This window comes from Oryzias latipes, chromosome 8 (assembly GCF_053564925.1).
Source record: "Oryzias latipes strain Hd-rR chromosome 8, Olatipes_Hd-rR_3.1".
Classification (NCBI taxonomy): domain Eukaryota; kingdom Metazoa; phylum Chordata; class Actinopteri; order Beloniformes; family Adrianichthyidae; genus Oryzias; species Oryzias latipes.
This window is the reverse complement of record NC_136244.1, coordinates 26038232-26058558: the sequence shown is the minus strand read 5'-3', so window position 1 is coordinate 26058558 and position 20327 is coordinate 26038232. Positions and strand designations below refer to the sequence as shown.

At 47.6% G+C, this 20327-nt stretch overlaps 3 protein-coding genes across 3 annotated transcripts; 2 read left to right on the top strand and 1 right to left on the bottom strand.

The window, feature by feature from the left end:
- The first annotated feature begins 1179 nt into the window (after positions 1-1179).
- Positions 1180-8403, top strand: si:dkey-16l2.16 (ras-related protein Rab-35). The gene is made up of 7 exons (XM_004071115.5): positions 1180-1346; positions 2049-2585; positions 4475-4525; positions 5219-5342; positions 5427-5551; positions 5766-5890; positions 7627-8403. Exons 2-7 carry the CDS (start codon positions 2531-2533, stop codon positions 7771-7773), a joined length of 627 nt encoding a protein of 208 aa, XP_004071163.1. The 5' UTR covers positions 1180-1346; positions 2049-2530; the 3' UTR covers positions 7774-8403.
- Positions 8339-14728, bottom strand: anapc2 (anaphase promoting complex subunit 2). The gene is made up of 14 exons (XM_004071114.5): positions 14409-14728; positions 13760-14009; positions 13376-13697; positions 13171-13303; positions 12930-13110; positions 12735-12854; positions 12265-12382; positions 11979-12157; positions 11766-11907; positions 11620-11695; positions 11345-11548; positions 10995-11127; positions 8844-9085; positions 8339-8764 (listed from the first exon to the last, which is right to left on the bottom strand). Exons 1-14 carry the CDS (start codon positions 14505-14507, stop codon positions 8555-8557), a joined length of 2409 nt encoding a protein of 802 aa, XP_004071162.1. The 5' UTR covers positions 14508-14728; the 3' UTR covers positions 8339-8554.
- A 1305-nt stretch (positions 14729-16033) lies between these two features.
- rnf25 (ring finger protein 25) lies at positions 16034-20319 on the top strand. Its single transcript, XM_004071117.5, has 10 exons — positions 16034-16092; positions 16308-16379; positions 17746-17842; positions 17915-17982; positions 18058-18127; positions 18206-18277; positions 18348-18494; positions 18564-18653; positions 18723-18860; positions 19469-20319. Exons 1-10 carry the CDS (start codon positions 16073-16075, stop codon positions 20090-20092), a joined length of 1398 nt encoding a protein of 465 aa, XP_004071165.1. The 5' UTR covers positions 16034-16072; the 3' UTR covers positions 20093-20319.
- Positions 20320-20327: the final 8 nt, after the last annotated feature.

Sequence of the window (20327 nt, the reverse complement as noted above, 5' to 3'; positions counted from 1 at the left end):
CGTGCACACGTGAACATTTCAAACTGGAAGTCAGTCAGAAAAAATAAGGACAGTAGTTCAAGTGAAAATGTGCTGACAGAGGAAAATAATTAAAAATCTAATGATTGGACGGACTCTGCACCTTAACTATTTTCCTTTTCTGTATTCTTTCAAGCCCACCTGCCCCGTCTGAAGGTCTCTCCTGAGCCATGGTCAGAATTAATGGCAAGTCTCTTTAGATCTGCACAAATTTGTCTCCCAACACATGCATCATTTGCAGAGATGATAAAATATTTAAATACACATCTATCTGTCTGGTTTGGGATTTAGTTTCCAGATTCCAGCACATGGAAGCTGCTCATTTCTGCCAAAGTTATTGGGATAAAACGCTTTGAAAGGTTTCAGACCTTCTACACAGTTGAACCATGAGGCTCCACTTGTTTTTGTGTCTCCATGACTTGTTTTGACAGAAATCTGAGTCATTTGTTGAAACTGTGCAGGAACAGCAGCAAAAGAAATGGCAGATTAAGAAAAAGGATGAGGCAAAGGAAATGTGTTTTCAAGTGAGTTTCTGCAGATTTTAGAGAGAATGAATCAATGGGAGAAGGGAAAAAAACATAATTCCTGTTTGTATAAAATACAGAAACGCAATGTCAGCACTGAATTGTGTTTTTGATTTAGTAATTATTGCACATTTTCTGTTGACAAATACTATTTACAGCTTGTAACTGGTTATCTGTAGTTGATAATGTTTAAAGCTGAGCAGCATTGATTCATGAGAAACACTTACATGCAACAAAACATTGGAGCAAACTCTTTATTGGTCATTTAAATGTGTTTAATTGAATATACATTGTTTGTTTATCGTTTATTTTTAACTGCAGTGTAGACCCATGAAAAACAGCAATGTTTATGTATGTCAAGGATTTGTTCTAATAAATAAAGTTAACTTTGACTAATTTACCCACGTGACATTTAGTGACAGTACCGGTGACTTGGGAAACGTGGGTTCTGAGAATCCAAATGTATTTATGGATATATTTACCTTGTACTATAATTAAATTTATTCAAACTTTTTTTATACTACAAGTTTAACCGGTCAATTGTAAATATTTAAGTAGCCCGTGTGTGTTGAGCGGGTTTGCCAAAGCTGCCTCCTTGTGGATAGTGTGGGATTTTCCCACGTCACGTGAAAGCAGCATCAGATGATGAGAGTGGCTCATCAACAGTCAGGTGTGGCCGCGGCGGAGGGGAGCCTTTCAGCCCGCAACGCAGCCCCGGAGCTCCACGGAGACGAGTCACCCGTCCCAGCCGGACCTGGAGAGCGTCCGCCGCCGCCTAAGCGTTCACGCCAGCGGGAAACCGAGGTAGGTCGCGAGTTTTTATGTGGAAATTCAAAAAGTTTCTCCGCAGGCTGGAAAGTTTTCAGGCCACATTCAGGCCCGGACACTTGAGAAACCAGAGGAAAGGCGTTCATTTCAGGCCAGAACCGGACGTTTTTCTTCCTAACAGACGGTTAAATAGTGTCACTTTCTCTATGACAACAATAACGTTTGAGTTGTGTTATCGATTAATATCACGGGTTTTTTCCCGCCGCTCAGCCAAAAAACGGGAATACAATCACTAACACTTAAAAAAAGTCAATGCTAGCTGTGATCTTGTTAAAATACAAAAGTGTCTGCTTTAGAAAGTTTCACCAAACACTTTTTAAAAACCGAAGCGGAGGTTTCGTCATTAAAATTTCATCCTTTCCTTCCGATTTTCTGTGATTTTTAAACCATAAGTGTAACCGCCGGCTTCTGAGGCGAAAAGAGTCAAAACTGGAGTTTTTGCGTCCAGAAGTAAAATGAAGTTTAGTTCGGCGGTTTTCATGTTAGCCGCATTAACTATGGCCGTCCGCTGTGCTTGTTGTCGGTTGGACTCCGGTGTCGGTCGGGTTCTCCTCGGAGAGTTTTTAAGCTAACGTTAGCTTCCTGTTTTCATGGAAAACGGCACGCCACCGCGGAGGAGGGAGGGTCGTGAAGCATCAGTGTTGGCCTGACACATGTTCTGGTTCTGTTTGTTCCCAGACCCGGAGAAGTGAGAGCTCCGCAGGAAGGAACTGAAATCAACGGAGTCTGGAGAAACCTTCAGGAGCTGCCTCCAAAAGAGGAAATGGGTTTCTTCTCACAAAAGGATGGAGTCGTGTTCATGAGCAACGGGTGAAAAGCTTTCGCCACGTGAAGGTGTGGAACCGCCACCACGGCCGGGCGTGGACGCTGCTCTGAGCACAGCTGGAAATCCCCCTGAAGGAGCCCCGCCACCCTGCCACTGGAACGGTCCCGGCCCAAAAGGCATGACTCACAGACGCAGAACTCTGCTGGTTTTACCTCCGAGCCAAAGGATGATGCGCAGCGCCGGAAATGCGCCGTAATCTGTGGAGCAGCTCCTGAGCGGGCGGGCGGTGTTCTGGAGCCAAACGAACAAAAACTGCACCAACCCTTTGGAGACGAAAGACCCCAGCGTCTTCTGAAACTGGTTTCACTGGGAGCTCCAATCGGAGGCCGTTCAGATGGCCGGGAAAGACTACAACCATCTGTTCAAGCTGCTCATCATTGGAGATTCCAGTTAGTAGCTCCAGTCGTTCAACGCTCGCCTCTAGAGTTCTGCTCTGCTGTTTCTCCACGCTGCTCAAATGATGTATAGAAAAGTGACGCTAATGTCAACTACAGTTAACCCAGATTGATAACCTGATGGAAGGAAGGACGTCAGCAGTTCAAGGTTCTGGTCAGCTTTTAGGTTCCTTCCTGGTTGGAACATTTCTTTGTGGAGATTGTGGAGACAGTTTTCTTTTACTGGACAATCACGTTGTACTTTATCTGTTTACATTCAGCAGAGGATCTCATAGGAACAAGTATCACTGAAAAACCTTCATATGAATATTTCAGACCTTTTCATTGAATATTGGACATAACTGTAAACCATAAGCTCGCCGTTGCCAGGAATCTTTTAGGAACATGTCTCCCTTTCAAAAAGAACATTTAACCGGAAAAGTCAATTACTGACTATGACTGGAAACATTAGCTTCACAATCTGTTGGGAACAACTACACACTTTTTAAAAATGAAGTGTTTCTGAAAACAGAAGTTTTATTTTTCCAACATCAGAGCGATAAACTTCTCCAGCTGTGTGGAGGATGTGTGCAGAGGAACATGGCGGACAGCGGCGTTTGTTTGTGGAGCCGCTGTAGGCGTGTTGGTGGCGTGAACAGTGCCTCATCTGAGCGCGCTCATAGCTGCAGCGATGTTGTCCCACAGGGAGGGAGGGGGCTGTTCCATGCCGCTGTGGCGGAGCATTGTTTCCTGTGAGCTGAAGCAGCGCCTGTAGGATGGGAAGGTGGGGTCGGTTGTGTTTGATCGTCTCTTTAATTCATTCAGAGAAGGTTAACGGTGACGTTTGATGGTGGACGGGTGACGTCCTGAAGAAGCCAACTCTTCTGGAACGTTTTCTTTTTGTAATGAGTCAGAAAGCTCCTTTTGGCTTAAGAGAACCTGGATTCAGTCCAGCCTCATTTTCATGACATTAAACGTTGAAGGAAGGCTCCTGTTGATGGATCTGCCTGTAGACCGCTCCAGGATCCTCAGGTTCTTTGTGGATGAAGATCCGGATGTTTTCAGCTCCGGTCGGTGGTGTAGACTCCTTTTTTCTGAGCTTTAGAAGCTCTGATGCCGAGTTTCCACCAAATCGGCCGATAACAACCAACGCAGACCTTCTCCTGCTGGAGAAAAGTCCTGTGGTTTGATGGTCTTCGGGTGGTTCACGGTTTCCCCTCATGTGGGGTTTTTATCACAGCCGGTGCAGAATTTGAATGTGGGTGGAGGTTTTACTGCTGGAGCTCCGACCAGGACTGATGTTAGCGTGGTTGGAGATGTGGAGGATGCTGGGAGCGGTCAGATCCACTTCCCAGCTAGACGGTTTTGCATATTCTCAGATCCTTAAATAATAGACTCAGTCGGTAAGGTGCTTCACGTGTGAAAGTGTCTTGTTGAAATGAAACTTCAGAGCTGCGGAAAAGAGGGTTTTGAGCTTGTGTGTAAAGCCTTAAAGAGAACCGTTGAAGTGGTTTCAGCTGAAAGTTCTTCAGACGTTCCTCATCCTGCTGCCAGTCAGGAGGAGTTTGGATCAACCCGTCCCGCTTCCTGTTGCTGATGCTTGTGTGAGCGTCAAGACGGTTGGAAGCGTCTGATGTTCTCCATGTTGCAACGTGTTTCTGGAGTGACCGGTTTCATCTCATCTGTGTCGGCGTTTCCTTCTGGAAACGTGTTGCAGCTCATCAAACTGAAGCTCATTTTGTCACATTTTTGTCTTTCCGTTCCTTGCAGGTTCGTTCATGTCGTGTTCTTCATTTCTGTTTCACTTTTTCTTATCTGGTTCTGGGGTTTTTACTGGCAGAGGTTTGTCACTGAGCCCGAACTGGTTTCATGCACTGCTTATCTGATCTGTGCTCCTCCCTCAGATGTCGGCAAAAGCAGCCTTCTGCTCCGCTTCGCGGACCAATCCTTCTCCGGTGAGTTGAGCGGTTACAGTCGTTACAGTTAACTGATCTGTCCAGACGCGTCTGCAGCAGCAGCTGCTGCTGCATCAAACGGTTTCAAAAACGTGTAGAACCAACCGATGCACACCAGATTAGAATCAGGAAAATTCCTCTGCCGTGGTGATATTTTTTGTCCTTTGCGGAGGCTGGAACCGTCCGGGCGGCTGCGCAGATCTGCCGTCCTCTGCGTCTGCAACCACGCCTCCAAATCTGCACAAACTCGCAGATTTGGAGGCGTGTTTTTATGGTTGACAGGCGTTTGAACCCAAAAGCATCAAACTTTGTCCTGCCATCTTAATTTCAAAGTGTTCCCAGTGGTTATTTAATTAGACAAAATCCAAAAACCAGTGTTGATTTCTAGCACAGTTTCTGCAGAGCAACCCCGCCCCCCTTACCTTCCCTATTGCTGAGAGCTTGAAACAGGGAGCTTGTCACAAATATCTTTTTCAAAAAGTGTTTTTTTTCCCTTCTGGTTAGTTTTCTTCAATGATCAGAAAAATGTCAGTTTCATGTTTAAAAACACACATTTTTTATCAGGGAGGGGTTCTTACAGCTCGTGTAGTCCTGTGAGCTTTAGACGTTTGACCTCTCAGCTTCATCGTTTCCAAACTAACTTTTAATCCTGAGTCGTCCTCGGTTCTTCCGCTAACTGTTGTCTTTTTTTAGGCAACTACATCACCACCATCGGCGTCGACTTCAAGATCCGAACGGTGGACATCAACGGGGAGCGGGTGAAGCTGCAGATCTGGGACACGGCGGGCCAGGAGAGATTCCGGACCATCACTTCCACGTAAGAGCCTCCGGGGTCGCGCCCCCCGCCCTTCTCCCACGCTGAGCCACCGGCTTCAACTCCGCCCGTGCGTCCTCTCTGCAGGTACTACAGGAACACGCACGGCGTCATCATCGTTTACGACGTGACCAAACCCGAGTCCTTTGTGAACGTGAAAAGGTGGTTGAGTGAGATCTCCCAGAACTGCGACAACGTCTGCAAAATTCTGGGTAACGCCTCTGACTTTTGCTCCTTCTTTTGAAGGTTTCTGGAAGGCCAGGATGGTTGTTTCTGTACCCATCTTCACGCACTCAGCTCCTGTGAGGCGGCTGCACTTCCGGCACCTCACAGGGGCTGAGTGCGGCCCAGAACAAACGTATCCAGACTCTATGCAGAAGGAAAACTCTCATTGATGGATTCATCGGTTCCTTCTCTTCCTTTCAGTGGGGAACAAAAACGAAGACCCGACCAAGAAGAAAGTGGAAACGCAGGACGCCGTGCGCTTCGGGGAGTCGGTGGGAGTTCGGGTCTTTGAGACGAGCGCCAAAGCCAACATAAACGTAGAGGAGGTGAGTTCCCGCCTTCAGGCTCCAGCCCATGAGATCAAAGCTGTGAAGTAGGTCACCCCCCCCGCGTTACTCGGTACCGCTACCGGTCTGCGGGTCACTCGGTACCGGGCCGCAGGAAAAAAAAACCAACATACTGTTTTGGTTATTTTCTGATTCCTGAAAGAAGTTTTATTTTGAAAAACCACCCTCGGTAAATACAACCGACCTCCAAATTAAGAGCCTCAAACGTCTTTGGAAAGTTTCTTTTGACAGAAAAGAGCCAGAGAGGAAACAGAAGAGCCTTCAACTTCAAAATAAAAGCGCTACATTTAATAGACGAAAGCCAGGAGTCTTTACTCCACTCATGGATTTATATTTTCCCGCAGACCAAACCCAATCTGCATAATAAGGCTCTTAATGTTAATCGTACGCTACTAATAAAGTTAGTTATACCAGTTTTAGGACGGTTGTATCATTTTGAGGATACGGATAATCCTCATTTTGAGAAGTAACTGCTGTTTATTTCTCTATAGAAGTCTAAAGGATTGTGGCTTCTTGGAGCCACTTCCTGTTTGGAACGCCAGTCACTCAGTCCAGTTCTCATGTACAGTCAATGGTTACACCTTAAAGGTTGGACGCGGCTGAAGTTGGCGTCTGGTCTGTTGCCACTTTGCCGGTGAAGGGAACATCTACTTCACATTTAACAGGAAACCTCCAGAATAAAGGAAGTTTAAACCAGATGTGAGTCAATAACATCGAATGAAGATTCAAAAACATCAGGTTTCTAATTTATGGAAACTTGTAAAAGCAACTTTAAGAATTTTCCAACATTTCCCTAAGATAAATAAGGAAACTTAAGCTCAGAAAAACTTCTGTGTTAAAGAGAAATGTAAAAAGAAAACCAAAATGGGATTGATCTTTTTGGCTTGAATGCCAATCTGAGCCTGGATTGAGGTGTTAAGATGGAATTCTAGGAGAAAAGAACCCTGAATTTTTCCAAATCAGATAAGACTTGGTTTCATTGAAACTTCATCTGTAAAACATCTACAGACATTTTTTTTAAACCACAATCCATTTTGAAGCATTTCCAGAAACCCAAAGCTTTAAATAAACACTGAACACCAACGTTGCACCGTAGAGACCGGTCCCTGAAAACATGAAACATGAAGACTGAGCCTGAAATAGAACGGAGACGATGATCCACGGAGGAGGTGCTGCCGCTGACCCAGAGGGAGTAGGTCCGGTACATTACTGACCTTAAAAACAAGAATACCTGCAGCTTTGACTTGAGTTGGACCAAAAGGCTGCTACGATTACAAACGCTCATGAACTTCCTGTTCAGCTGAGTCAGGGTGTTGCACCATCGGCCTCTCCTCCATTTCTGAGCCCCAGGTTCCCTTTTTTGTGACAGTTTCCCGCCTCCTGGCCTCTTTCTGCAGCACCAAAATCGTTGAGAACGGCAACGATCAGAACTCCTCATTAAAAAAAGAAACCTGATCTTTTGGAGATCAGTGTTTGTTACACAAGATCCACAGAATTCACTGCAGTTTTGTTCAACTTTAGACTCTTAAATCTCCAAATAAGTCAGATTGAGGATGTTTTGGCAGCTAAACCGATGATCAGAGTATTTTTGGCTCGTTTGCCGTCCATCTGAAAGCACAAACGTCAGCATTCAGGTTTAAAGTGTTCTGTTGACACACAGGTTGATGGTTCAAGTCCAGCCTGAGGTTCACTTCTGTCCAAACGTCTTCACACAGATGTTCATGGCTTTCACCCACATGGTGCTGAACGCCAAGAAGCAGAGCCAGAGCCGAGCCGAGCGCGAACGGGAGCGGGACGACACGGTCAACTTCAACGCCAAGAGAGACCACGACCGCCGGAAGAGAGCGAAGAAATGCTGCTGAGGAGCTAAAGGACCGTTTCAGCAGCAGCAGCAGCAGGAGGAGGAGGTGAAAAGGAGTCACCGATCGGCCTGCTGGTGAATCACCCAACAGGAACTGTGAGCTTCAGCAGCCGGCAGCGTTCTGCTCCCGTTCATGTTTCGTTTCAGAAAAATGTCATGAATGCGACGCAACAGCCCAGCAGTGAAGACGGCAGGTCCTCATGTGAATGAATCACAACAGGAAGCAGCTGACGGAGCGTCACAAACGATCTGGAACATTCCTCCTGATAATCTGTGGCGCGTTCACTGCAATCTGTAATTGTCCTGCTGTCGAACAAACACCAGCCCGTCCCGCTAACTCTCCCCTAGAACCCGATCTGCTAATCCAGAGTGAGTGTAAACGCTGAAAGGGAACCGCTTGAGTCCAGAACTTCAGTCTTCAGCTTCTAAACGTCTGGCTTTGATTTGCAATAGAAAAAAAGCAATAAACTGTTTTTGTGAATTTGAAGACGATCTTCTAAGAAAATGTTCTTTAACAGGTTTATTATAAAGTGCCATTACCCAAAATGCACTGTAATATAATGGGATTACTTTTGTGGAGGGGGAGTTTATTTCTTCAATGTGAACTAAATAAATGCGAAAATATTCAGAACCACATTTTTCACAGAAAGTCCATCACATTTAACCCAGAATGAAAAGTTCAAAGTAATAATTTAAAGAGCTTTTATGATGACCCAAAGGAGGTTTCAGCCTGCAGCACGTTGGCATTTTCCCGCTGCTCTTGAACGCAGCACGGTCCTGCTTCAGGTGGGCTTGGGGAGTCTGTACACCCCCGCAGACATCAGAAGCTGCTGCTCCCTGACCTTCTTCTGCAGGAAGGCCTCCAGCTCACTGATGTCCATCTCCGTGACGACGGGCCCCGTGGCCACGAAGATCCGCAGCATGGAGTGGATGCGGTCCAGCGTCATGCTGTCCAGGTTGGTGAGCATGGCCTGGATGTAAGCCCAGAAGAGCTGCAGAGACGACGGGGGTGGGGGGGTCATTTGAAATATTTGACAACATCTAGAAAACACGGAAAAGACGAACGCTCACCTGCAGCTTCTCCTCCCTCTGCTCGGACTGGGTGGTGGTGTTGGAGTCCCTCTCCTCGTCACTGTCGATGAGCATCCCCCCCCTCTCCAGCTTCTCCATGGAGGAGCCCATCTCCACCACATAGTAGCGCCCCCCCGCCTCCTCCCTCAGGACGCCCTGCTGCTGCCACAGGGCCAGCTTCCTGTGGACCAGCTCCTTGGGGGCCCCCAGCTTTCCGCTCAGCTCCTCCAGCGTCCAGGAGCCTGAAACCCAAAGTGGCGTCTGCAGTGACGGAGAACGGAGGAACCTGGAGACGTTCTGGCAGCATCTGATCATTTAAAGGCCCGAGAATCGGAACCGTGGCCGAAACTGAAGCTAAAATCTTCTGTCACCTGAAGATCCTGAACATTGAAGCTGCAGGACAATTAAGGAACTGCAACATTTAATTATCTAAACCAGGGGTGTCAAACTCACTTTGGTTCGGGGGCCACATTCAACCCGTCTGATCTCAAGTGGGCCGGACCAGAAGCGTAAAGGCAAAACAACAGCTTTATTCTATTTTTTTACCCAATTGGAAAACAGGCCTCAACCAACATGGTAGCCTTATTTCTTATTACACATTCATTCACAGAGGCCAATGGATCTTAAATAAAATTAATTTCACTTTAAAATATTGGTTTATTTAATTTTATACAGACTGAATATTTTAAATCTGACACTGAAGCAATCCTGATAAATTCAAGAGGGGCTACAGACAAAAATGAAACATGTTTCTAAAATGTAAATGTCCAAACGATGACAAAATTACACTGAATTAAACTTGCAAACATAAGAGTTTGGAGTTAACCTCCTTTCTCTCCTGAAACTTCACCCGTCCATAGATATCAGGATTCAAATGCTGTGCAGAAACACATTTACTGTCATTCAAGTGTGCAAAACACAATGAAATGTCCATTATTATTCATTATTATAAGAATCTATTCCTGGTTTCTGCCTGAATTTTGTGGCAACACCTGCCTTCTTCCTGACCTTTAATGGGGCGCCATTAGTGACCAAAATTACTTCATGTGACCAGTTCACTTCAACATCGTCCAGCACAGTAACTAGAGAGCTGACTATGTCATCAGCTGTTGTGTCCATCAACTCCAGAAACTCCACTGTGACGTCACTTCATCACCTCTAATAAATATCACAGCTGTACATATCTGTGATGTTGGTGCTTTCATCAATAGTGACTGAAAATACAATAAATGACTGGATTCCTTCATATGGCTGCCCATGTTTTCTCAGAGATGTTGGATCTGATCGTAATTCTTGACAGACTCATGTTTAAGGTCGACTGCTTTTTGGGCCGCAAGACTTCTACTATGCCTTCAGCATTTCTCAATAAGTTCATCATCAGAAAAAGGTTTGGATGTTTGCTCCAACTTGTTTGCAATAAGGTAGCTAGCTTTCCCTGCTCCATCACTGACGTCACGCCTGTAGTAAATCCAGATGGTTATTTATCGGTCCAGCTAATAGTTGCTAAATATTTTTTTTTCTTAACTGCAAATGGTGAAACTTTTCTTTGTGGAGAGTCTCATAGTGGAGCTGAATGTTATATTCTTGGAGAACAGCTGTTAGGTTTCGTTTTTGGCACATGCAGAGTTATGTTGTTTCACCCGTTAAGCTTTTCCTTTGCTCCCCCTAGTGGCGGAATTGCGCATTTCGGTTATTTCTTTAAAAAAATCATAACTTGCCAGAGGAATGGAGTAGAAACTTGCTTTCTTTTTTAAACATCCTTATGATTTTTACTCATTTGTGGGCCGGACCAAACCACCTGGCCGTATGTTTGACACCCCTGATCTAAACCGAATAAAAAAAAATGTGTCATTACAGACCAAATAAATGATCAGTTTCTGGAGCAACTGAAGCAAAACATAAATTTGAAGCTGCGTAATCCAAAGGAAACGAGGGCAGAAACCAAACATTTTCTGCAAGTTCAGAGAATTCTAGAGCAAAAATTTAAGAGTAAAACATCTGAAGAAAAGCTGCTTCATCTGAAGATGACTCTTTATGTGAGGATGCAGGAGGGGGGTGGGGTGTGCTCATCTCAGCATAAAGCTTAAACTGAGCAGAAAACCTGAAGTGGTGTGGACTGTGGAGGCTGTACACTGAACCAAAGGAACCCACTTTTGTCCTGGAAGTGAAGGATGATGGCGGCCTGGATGGGCGACACGGTGAGGTTGGTCAGGATTCGGTCCTCCAGCTCCACGTCCAGAATGACGGATCCCAGGTGAGGCTTCCAGCTCAGGGTCCTCATGGCCTGAAGAGCAGGAGGAAATGAGGATCCAAACAGAACCCCGTTCAGGACAGACAAACTGGGTTTGAACTTTAAACGCTGCGGTCGCATCAAAGCTGTGGCTTCAAGACGAGCAGAAAATGAACTTTGAGAACAATCAGATTAAATATTAGTTCATAAAGAGGATCCACAGCTGTCTGTCTGTAGAATCCTCCAGAAAAAACAAACAGCTGGACTCCACCTTCAGTTTCTCGTATCTGTGGGTGTAGGCCTCCATGGCCCGGCACACGACGGGGGGCAGCTCCAGCTTCTCCTCCTTCAGCGTCGGCCAGAACTCAGAGGACAGGATGATGGCGGACAGAGGCAGCGGCGGCTGCTCGTCTTCGCTCAGCCGCGACTCCTCCTCCCGGATGTTGCCGTTGATCCTGCGGGAGTCCGCCATGTCCTGCAGAGGAGCGCCGCATCAAACTGCAGCTCCTGGCGGAGGAGAGTCCAGCTGCCGAGTGTGGGGGTTACCTTCAGCATGACCTCGCAGTAGTGCATGTGAGACTCTCCGAAGCGAAGCTTCAGCAGCTCCACGTTCCGGATCTCCCTGGAACAGAGCAGAGTCCAAAATGACGAATGTGAAGAAGAAAATGAACGGATGACGGAGGTGATCAGACCTGGCGGTGTTGTAGTTGAGCTGCTGCAGCAGGCGGTCGGCCAGGACGCCTCTGTACTCGTCGATGAAGATGTCCTTGCTGCCGTAGATGCTGACCAGCAGGCTGATGATGTCTGAGGAGCGCCGCTTGGAGCCCAGCTTATCTGCAGAAGGGTCAGAGGTGAGCCGAAGGGCCGCAGCGGAGCGACTACCGTCGCACCACGCCATCACCGACCGGGCACGGCGTCCGTCGGGTCCGGGGTCCAGTCCTCCGGGTCGGTGCCTTCGTCGTCGCTGTCCTGCATCTCCAGCGTCACCGGGTCTCCGCGGGACAGCTCGGAGGCCAGGTCGGTGCAGCCCTCCGCATCTCCGGTCAGACCCGCCACGATCTGCCGCACCGTGTCCTCCCGAGTCCTGAACAGCAAGAGGCAGCGCTGCGGTTTAGACGGTTCAATGAACACATTTCTAACTGAAGCGGGTTTCCTGAAACCGCCTGTCAGACCGCAGACACGCAAACTCACCTGAGGTACTTTCTGATTGGCTGACAGGCAACCTGCAGGATGACCATGGACGGGTCCAGCTCTCTGAGGGCTTTGATGGCTGAGATGTAAACGGTGAGGATGTCAGAGGTGTGAACTCCTGCACACAAGTTGAGGATGAGGATTATTTTTAAGAGAAAAGCATTCAACAGAATCAGGAAACCTTTGGAGGATCCAACAGGACAGTCGGTCCTCCACAGGTTCTGGAGAGTCGTGACAGAACTTTACACCCACTGAGCTACAGGTTTTATTTCCCCTCACTGCTGCTAAGCCGCCGCTCAGGTAGAAACCGGCATCTTGGGTACCGACGACCTGCTGATAACGACCGGCTTCTGTGGTACCGGCCCGCCGCTGACATCTACTCCCTGCTTAGCTACATACAGACCTGCTGCTCGGTTACCAAACCACTCGGTTACCAAACCACTCGGTTACCAAACCACTCGGTTACTTACCCGGGTGCAGCAAACGGCTTTCGAAGGCAGATTTCAGGGAAGTGAGGAGCTGCTGTCGCTGGTTAGTTCTCTCCAGGCAAAACTTGAGATCCTCAATCGCAGCTTTGGATTCTGGGAAATCTGCACGAGATATGGAGCAAAGATGTTAGACAAAAACAAACAAAAAAAAAACTCCGTCGGGTTGGTGAGAGTCACCTCTGATGATGCTGAAGAGCTCCTCGATCCTCATGTTGACGTAGATCCTGCAGAAGAACTGGTGCATGTGGCACCTCCACTGCTTCATGACCGGACTGGCCAAAGATGCTGGTGCCGGACCGTCTCCCGACCCCTCACAGGCAAAGACTTTCCCCAGCCAGCCGAGCACCAGCTCCAACCACTGCAAGGCGGAAAGGTTCAGACGGAGCCGACCAGGGAGCTGCTACAACGGATGCCTCACCTCCTGGAAGTTCAGCAGGAAGGAGCGCTCGTACTCGCCGCGGCAGTGCTGCTCCATCCGCTGCTCGATGAGCTTGTGGAGGATGGAGGTGACGGCCTCTGAGCTGACCCAGTCCAGCAGCTGCAGTTTGGACCTGCAGCCACAAACAGCAGGTCAGACTCTGACAGACCACAGGAGCTGCAAGGAGCTTCGCTCTGGTTCTCACAGGATGTGGCTGAGCTGCTGCAGCTGCTCCAGGGCCTCCAGACACCAGCACTGGTGAAGCGGGACCCCACAGCCCGGACAGGCCCCTCCCTCAGAACCATCCGGAGCCTCTGCCCCATCCTCGGCGTTCCCCTCCTGCTTCATGTAAACAGAGAAGGTCCGGCTGTAGAACTCCAGCACACGCTCCTGCAGGACAGGAGATGGCGAGAAGAGCAGGAGCGCTCTGATGGTCGTGAAGGCCTGCTCCTTGAGCCCTTTGGGTCCCGGCCCGCTCAGACCACAGCGGCCCTCCTGCTGCCACGCCCCCAGCTTCTCCAAACCACCTAAGGAGCAGACGTGTCAGAAATGTCCGACAGCAGTGGACCCCCCGGTGTCTGGGTCTTACTCAGGAAGGGTTCCAGGCGGTCCAGCAGAGTCCTGAAGGCGGTGAGGAGAACCCAGGCCCGGCCCCTCTCCTCCAGCTCGTTCTCCGGCTGCTTCAGTCCACACCAGAACTCTGGAACCACGGAGGACGACAAACGCATCTGCAAGGTCTCCAGCAGCCACACCCCGAGAAGAGGAGCCAGACCCCGACGGCAGAGCAGAGCCAGGCCGTCCACGAGGTTCTGATCCGACACCGAGAAGCCAGGAGACACCTGCAAGAGAACCCAACGCAGAGCCTCAGCATCCGTCCAGAAGCTGCTGTACGTGCTGATGCCAGAGCAGATCCTGGGCTCGGATTGGCTTTTACTTTTAGTTCAAACACAGCAATGAAGAACTTTGAACCAGTTTTTTCTAAACTCAGGTGTGTTTGAAAGGAGGAGCAGATTTAAAAACGCCTTCAAAGCTTCATCTGTGACTGATATACAAATGAAAATATCACGCATATAGATGCAGTCTAATGAGTCTGATAATGATCCACAGATTGTTTTAAATGTGTGAGATTCATCAAAGTGAACTACCACCAGATTTGGAGACGTGAATAACCTCGATAAACTGACGTCTCACTCATGGTTGGACTCCGACACTGAGGTTCGGGGTTCGGGTCCACTCACCAGAGCCGCAGAGACCGAATCCCATGCAGCCGCGACACCCTGGACCGGTTCGGGTCCAGACATTTCCACAGACTCCGAGTCTTCCATCATTTCCTCCATTTTATGGGTTTTTCTCCTCAATTAACAAACCGGGCGGAAGTCCAAACAGGCGCGTGCCGGTTTTAAGAGGTTTAGTTGAAGGTACAAATACACATTATTTCTCCAAAAACACAGTAATATACAAAGAAAAAGATACTATTTATTAACAAAACAAAACCACGTGACCCCTCCTACTGAATGGCGGGTTCAGATCTTCTTTGACTTCTTCTACTGTATTTAGCGCTGAAAGATGGCAGTGCTGCCACCTACAGTTGTTAATGCGCATCGTTCTGTTTTTTCTTCGTTGTTTTAGTTGTTTGCATGATGTACGTGCAAAAAATTTAAAAGTTGTAAAAAAAAGTAGTCAAAAGTATTTAAAAGAAGTCTGTTTTGCATTTTGCATTTTTGTGAACAACTACTGCCCTCGTGTGGACAGAGTGGAAAACTGCAACACGTAATGTTTGTAACAGCAACTAAGAGCTGGAGAAAAATTATTTACCAAATTAAGTTAATCTTTATGTAAAATAATCAACATCGATCAAATTAATTTATTCAAAATTAAATGTCTCAGGTTGTAATAAAAAAGCATATTTATCTTATCTTATCAAAATTGTAACATTTACTAAAGTATTTACGAAATAAATACAATTAAATTAATAACTCAGAAAAAATGATTATCTTGTTGAAAAACTTAAAAAAATCAAATTTTACCCGATCAAAAATGTTTTTACGTGTGAGGATGGGTTATGACATGATATCTGCCTCAGTGGGCAAACAGATACAACAGAACAATGATTTATAATGGAAAAACACACAAAATGTGATCACAGTCAAAATCCTTATCGCCCTCTTGTGGACAAACTGGTGAACTGCAAGACAAGTTACATCCACTATGTATTTTCACGGAAACTATTTATTTTCACGTTTTTGAAAATGTCTCTGCATTTTCTTTACTGAATAAAATATAAGTTTAAATGTTAAAATAAACAATTAATTTCTAAATAAACTGTAATTTTTTTACCGGTAATTTGGTTTAGCAGGAACCAATTACCCTGTTTAAAAAAAAATTCTAATTAAGTTTGCAAACATCTTATCTAAGTTTTCCCTATAGACAGACGGATTAGTGGTTAAACATAATCTGTCTTATTATTAACTGTGTTTGCTTTAATTAACATATCCTTGCTGTTGCACCAACATCAAAACTGTTTTGTTCGTTTAAAGAAAAAACAAAAATTATCTGCCGACAAACAGCATTTACTTCCTTAAACGTTGTACTGAGCTATTTCCAATATGACATTAGGATTTCATATTTTAAATGTAAATGTTGAAAAAAATCTATACTTCTATTTTAACTTAACCTGAAAGAGGAGGCTGTAGTTAACCCCCGGAGCATAAAAATCTAAGTCTCACTTGTTTTAAAATATCAGCATTAATGTGATGTCACACAAACAACATAATCGTTGTATATCAAATTGTTTTTTACCATTTTTCTCACTGTGAAAAAATAAAAAATATAAAAATAAAAGCGTGCTTTTGTTCTGAAAGTCAGATAAATGACGTAACTTCCGCTAGTCGGCAGCAGAAACATGATGGCCGTGGAGAGCGAGTGAGTGTCTCAACAGTTCCTGTGATTTGTCTTTAAACGACTTTAAAAAAAATCAAACAGAGATTATTTAATGTCGCCTCACATAATCCGCTCTTTAATCTGAGTCACGTTTGTCCCGTTTGTCAGAAACGGGACAGTTAGCTAAAGGAAAGCTAACGAACAGCTGCTTATGAAACAGTAAACACTGTCTCCAATCAGCTGTTCTGTGTCCGCAGTGTTCAGTCGGAGATCGAGGTGCTGCAGTCCATTTACCTGGAGGACCTGCAGGTGGACCGGAAGCAGGACGGGTGAGGAACCGGATCTGCGTGCTTCTTTCTCGGTTCTTTTTCCTTTAATCTGTTATAATATGAAGATTTCTCGGCACAGAAAAGTCTCTGAGATGCGAAACGCTTTGACAAAAAACCACAAAGCAGGTTTTTATGTTTCATTTCCGGGTAAAATCGTGAAGTCTGTCTCTACAATCCATAAAAAAACAGGGAGATTCCACCAAAATGGAGTCCTGCTGTGGATCTGTCGGTTCCGTTAGCTGGATTCTAACCAGTTACGCCTCCTTTCTGCAGTTGAACAGAGGAGTTCTGGTGGACCTCCTGCAGAGAGGTGATGCTGCTCCTCACTGACTCCAGGGGAGCTGCTTCAGAGTTTTTGTGTCAGGGCTCAGATGGGGATAGGATGCTGGTGGTCTCCATGGCAACAGCACCTGCAGTCAGCTGTGATGCTAAAGTGCTGAGAGGAGAAGCACAGTTCGGTTCAAACGGAGAGGAGAGGAGAGGAGAGGGGATGGAGGGCAGAACCATCGGGTTTGTGACCCAGAGGGTCTCTGACTTCCTCCCATCTCTGGAGCTGCTGCTGTCAGAAAGTGTTGGGGAGGGGGCGCGGTGCAGCTCCTCACCGCCGCTCTGGACTGTGACCTTCGCCGTCAGAGATGAGAAATCTGCGGGGATCTTTTGGATCTGACTGCTTCCTGTTTGGACAGAATAGGAGAAAACTCCTGTGGGGGCGTGTGAGCGTGGGCTGGAGCTGGTGGGGGTCGGATGGGGGTTTGCTGGCTGCTCATGACCGTTGAGCTCCTCAGACGACGACGTGGGTTTGAGGCGGCTGTGAGTTTGTGTAACCGCTTTTCGTCTCCGCTCTGCGCTGTGCTGTGAAGCCTCAGGAAGTGACAACGTTTATTCTAACAAAACAACACGTGCCGCGCTCAGACGATGCCCAAAACTAAAACATTCAAAGTTCAGTAGAAGCCTGAAAGCAGCATCAGAGCTTACTAGCCGTACAGTTTACATCCAGATTTCAGTTCAGACGAGGAAAACAAAGACGCTCATGGATCCATTTGTCTGACATTGGTTGCATCAGAAAGGGGCGGAGCAGGAAGCTTGTGGCCCCGCCCAGCGCCCAAATACCATATTTCTTCATCTGATCCTGATTCAGAGCGATTTGAATAAATAAATACTCAGAAATATAGTTTTAAGCTTAATTTTCTTTATAAATGTCCCCCATCATCAGAAAAACAGAAACAGCATTTTTATGGGAGTGAATCTTTAAAGGGAGAACTGAAGCAGACATCGTCTCTGAAACCTTTTTTTGTGTTGGTCTGAATTCATGCCTGCAGTTGTGTTTGTGTGTCAGAGTCTGTTAACAGTTGTGTTGTTGCTCAAGAGGCTGGGAGGTGAGTCTGGTGCTGCACCCGTCGACAGGACAGGACGCCGTCTCTCAGTTTGTGCGTCTCACCCTGACGCTGACCCTGGATCAGCAGGTACGCCCGTCCCTGCAGGCGCCCTGCGACAGGCCGGCGCTGCTGTGGTAACGTGTTTGTGTCCTCCTTCAGTACCCCTGCTCCCCTCCGGTCATCTCCATCCGTAACCCCCGCGGCCTGTCCGATGACAAACTCAGCAGGTAACGAGGCGGCTCTTAGCGGCGTCACGGTGACGTCTTCCAGGTGTGCTGATCCTCTGTGGTCGTCTCACGCAGCGTGCAGGCGTGTCTTCAGCTGGAGGCCGCGTCGTGTCTGGGTTCTCCCGTCTTATACCAGCTCATCGAGGTTCATGTGCCAAATCTTGTACAAAGACATTTCTGCTGTTTTTTTTACCGCCTAAACGTAAATATTTCTCCTCTCCAGAAAGCGAAAGAGATCCTGACTGAGAGCAACATTCCTCATGGAAACTGCGTCATATGTCTTTACGATTTTAAGGTACGGCGTTCGGTGAAGTTGGCGGATCGCCGTGGTCGTCTGCTGCTGTAAGTGTGCGTGTGCTCCTCAGGAGGGGGAGGCCTTCACCAAGACCAGCTGCTACCACTACTTCCACTCCCACTGCCTCGGCCGCTACGTCCGCCACTCGGAGGCGGAGCTCCAGCAGAGGGAGAGGGAGCTGGAGGAGGACAAGACCCGAGAGCGAGCGGAGCACCAGGTCAGATGAGATCTGCTGAGAAACGGTTCAAAGGAGCGAAAGCTGAAACCCCTCTGACCGCTCTGACAGGAGCTGACCGTGGTGTGTCCGGTGTGCAGAGAGACTCTGACCTACGACCTCGACCTCCTTCTGTCGTCTCCCGCCCCTCAGCTGCCCGAGGTAAAGCGACCATGCAGATGTTTGCAGCGGAAAGCAGAACGTGGACTCGGTTTGTTTCTCCCCCCGCAGTTCCACGGCGAGGCGTTCGGCGCAGACTTTCAGCAGAAGTGGGAGGAGCTCCAGAGGATCCTGGAAAAGCAGAGGTCTAAAGGAGGCATCATTGACCCGGAGGTGGAGTCCAACCGCTTCCTGATTCACATCAACGAGGTGAGACCCGATTCAGACGCCGAGCTCCTGCAGTCATGCTGCTTCCAGGAGGAGAATCTCTTTTTGATGAGATGTCAGAAAAGATGCGGACGGGTTTAGGCAGACGATGGAAAAGTAGTTTCTGAGAAACGGTCCCACCGACGCGCAGGAAATGCTGGTTATGATAGTGCTGTAGAAAACAGAGAATAGAGGAAATAACTTCTGATTGGGTAATAATCGCACCTACTTTATTTACACATTATTATCAAACATTTTCCCTTTAAAAAAAAGAAAACTTTAAAATTGAAACAGTTTGATGTGTTTTTTTCTAGAGGACCTTGTTGCAAACATCAGCGTCCAGAACAGGAAGGCCCCCCATATCACTGAAAAGAAACTTTATTGTAACTGGCGTCACTAACAATTATGTTTTTTTCCGTTTTTACCTTTTAATTTAGAAAATTCTGCAAATCTGAACACGTTTAGTTTAGAAGACTTAATACACTAGAGCCACACCTTCTGGACTTTGCGCTTTTGGGCGATGATGTCAGGCGCCATCATGTCTGCAGCAAGGTTCTCTCTCTTAGTTTGATAACAGCAGACACATCTGGAAAAAGAAATCTGTGTTTCAGGCTCCACCTGCTGCTGAAGATGGAAACCAGGAGGCTGAAGTTCCTCCAGACGTCCCGGTGTCCTCCTCCAATGAAAGCAGCGTGCGAGCGGATCCGTTTCCTCCTGGAAAGTCCCACTCCAGAGGAGTTCAGGGCCAGAGACGTCAGAACCAGATGAGGGGGCCGAGGAGAGGAGGCAGGACCAGGCCGCAGCATCCGAGAGCTGCCCCCATCACGGAGCACCTGGACAAACTCTCTCTGTCCTCTGAAGCACCTTTGAGGACCAAAGCTCCGCTCGGTTCTGAACAGTGGGCGCACAGGGACCCAGACTCGGGCCGATCCAGGACAGACGAAGAGGAATCTGCAGCGCAACAGGAGATGCAGCTTTTGCCCGACCATCAGGCCTCGCTCCAATCCGCCGTGGAATCCGAATGCTTAAAGGACTGCGCAGGCTCCGCTGGTGGCCGCAGCCATAGTGGAAGGAGGAGGGGTCCTTATCGACCCACCCAGCACGCCGGGCCTCCTGGACTCGGGCGCCATCACTGGGACGGTCGAGCTGCGAGAAGCAGAGGCGGACACCACCGGGGTCACGGCAGGGGTTTCCAGCAGAGGGTGGTGGAGAGGGGAAGGGAGGAGGTGCTATGACACAGGGCAGCAGGAGGGTCAAGCCAACATGTGTGTGCCTCCATCGTCAGCCTGCACAGATTTAAACCCTGCAACAGAAGAGACGCTCACTGGAACCTCAGACTGTCCTCGCCGCCGCCATGCTCCTTCATCCTCACTAACATCAGCTGCAGACAGCAGCTGCTTTACCTTGTGATGCCATGTGACCTGAAAGAGCTGCGATTAAAAAATGTTTGTGGATGTGATAATTGTGTTT

Excerpts from the sequence above, each read along its gene's own strand:
- rnf25 (XM_004071117.5), top strand. The coding sequence starts at position 16,073 with ATGATGGCCGTGGAGAGCGA. Across the intron at positions 18,495-18,563 it reads GAGAGCGAGCGGAGCACCAG|GAGCTGACCGTGGTGTGTCC; the intron begins GTCAGATGAGAT and ends CCGCTCTGACAG. Across the intron at positions 18,861-19,468 it reads TCCTGATTCACATCAACGAG|GCTCCACCTGCTGCTGAAGA; the intron begins GTGAGACCCGAT and ends TCTGTGTTTCAG.
- anapc2 (XM_004071114.5), bottom strand. The coding sequence starts at position 14,507 with ATGGAGGAAATGATGGAAGACTCGGAGTCTGTGGAAATGTCTGGACCC. Across the intron at positions 12,855-12,929 it reads GCTCTTCAGCATCATCAGAG|ATTTCCCAGAATCCAAAGCT; the intron begins GTGACTCTCACC and ends TATCTCGTGCAG. Across the intron at positions 11,128-11,344 it reads ACAGATACGAGAAACTGAAG|GCCATGAGGACCCTGAGCTG; the intron begins GTGGAGTCCAGC and ends CCTGCTCTTCAG.
- si:dkey-16l2.16 (XM_004071115.5), top strand. The coding sequence starts at position 2,531 with ATGGCCGGGAAAGACTACAACCATCTGTTCAAGCTGCTCATCATTGGA. Across the intron at positions 2,586-4,474 it reads GCTCATCATTGGAGATTCCA|ATGTCGGCAAAAGCAGCCTT; the intron begins GTTAGTAGCTCC and ends CTCCTCCCTCAG. Across the intron at positions 5,343-5,426 it reads TTCCGGACCATCACTTCCAC|GTACTACAGGAACACGCACG; the intron begins GTAAGAGCCTCC and ends TCCTCTCTGCAG.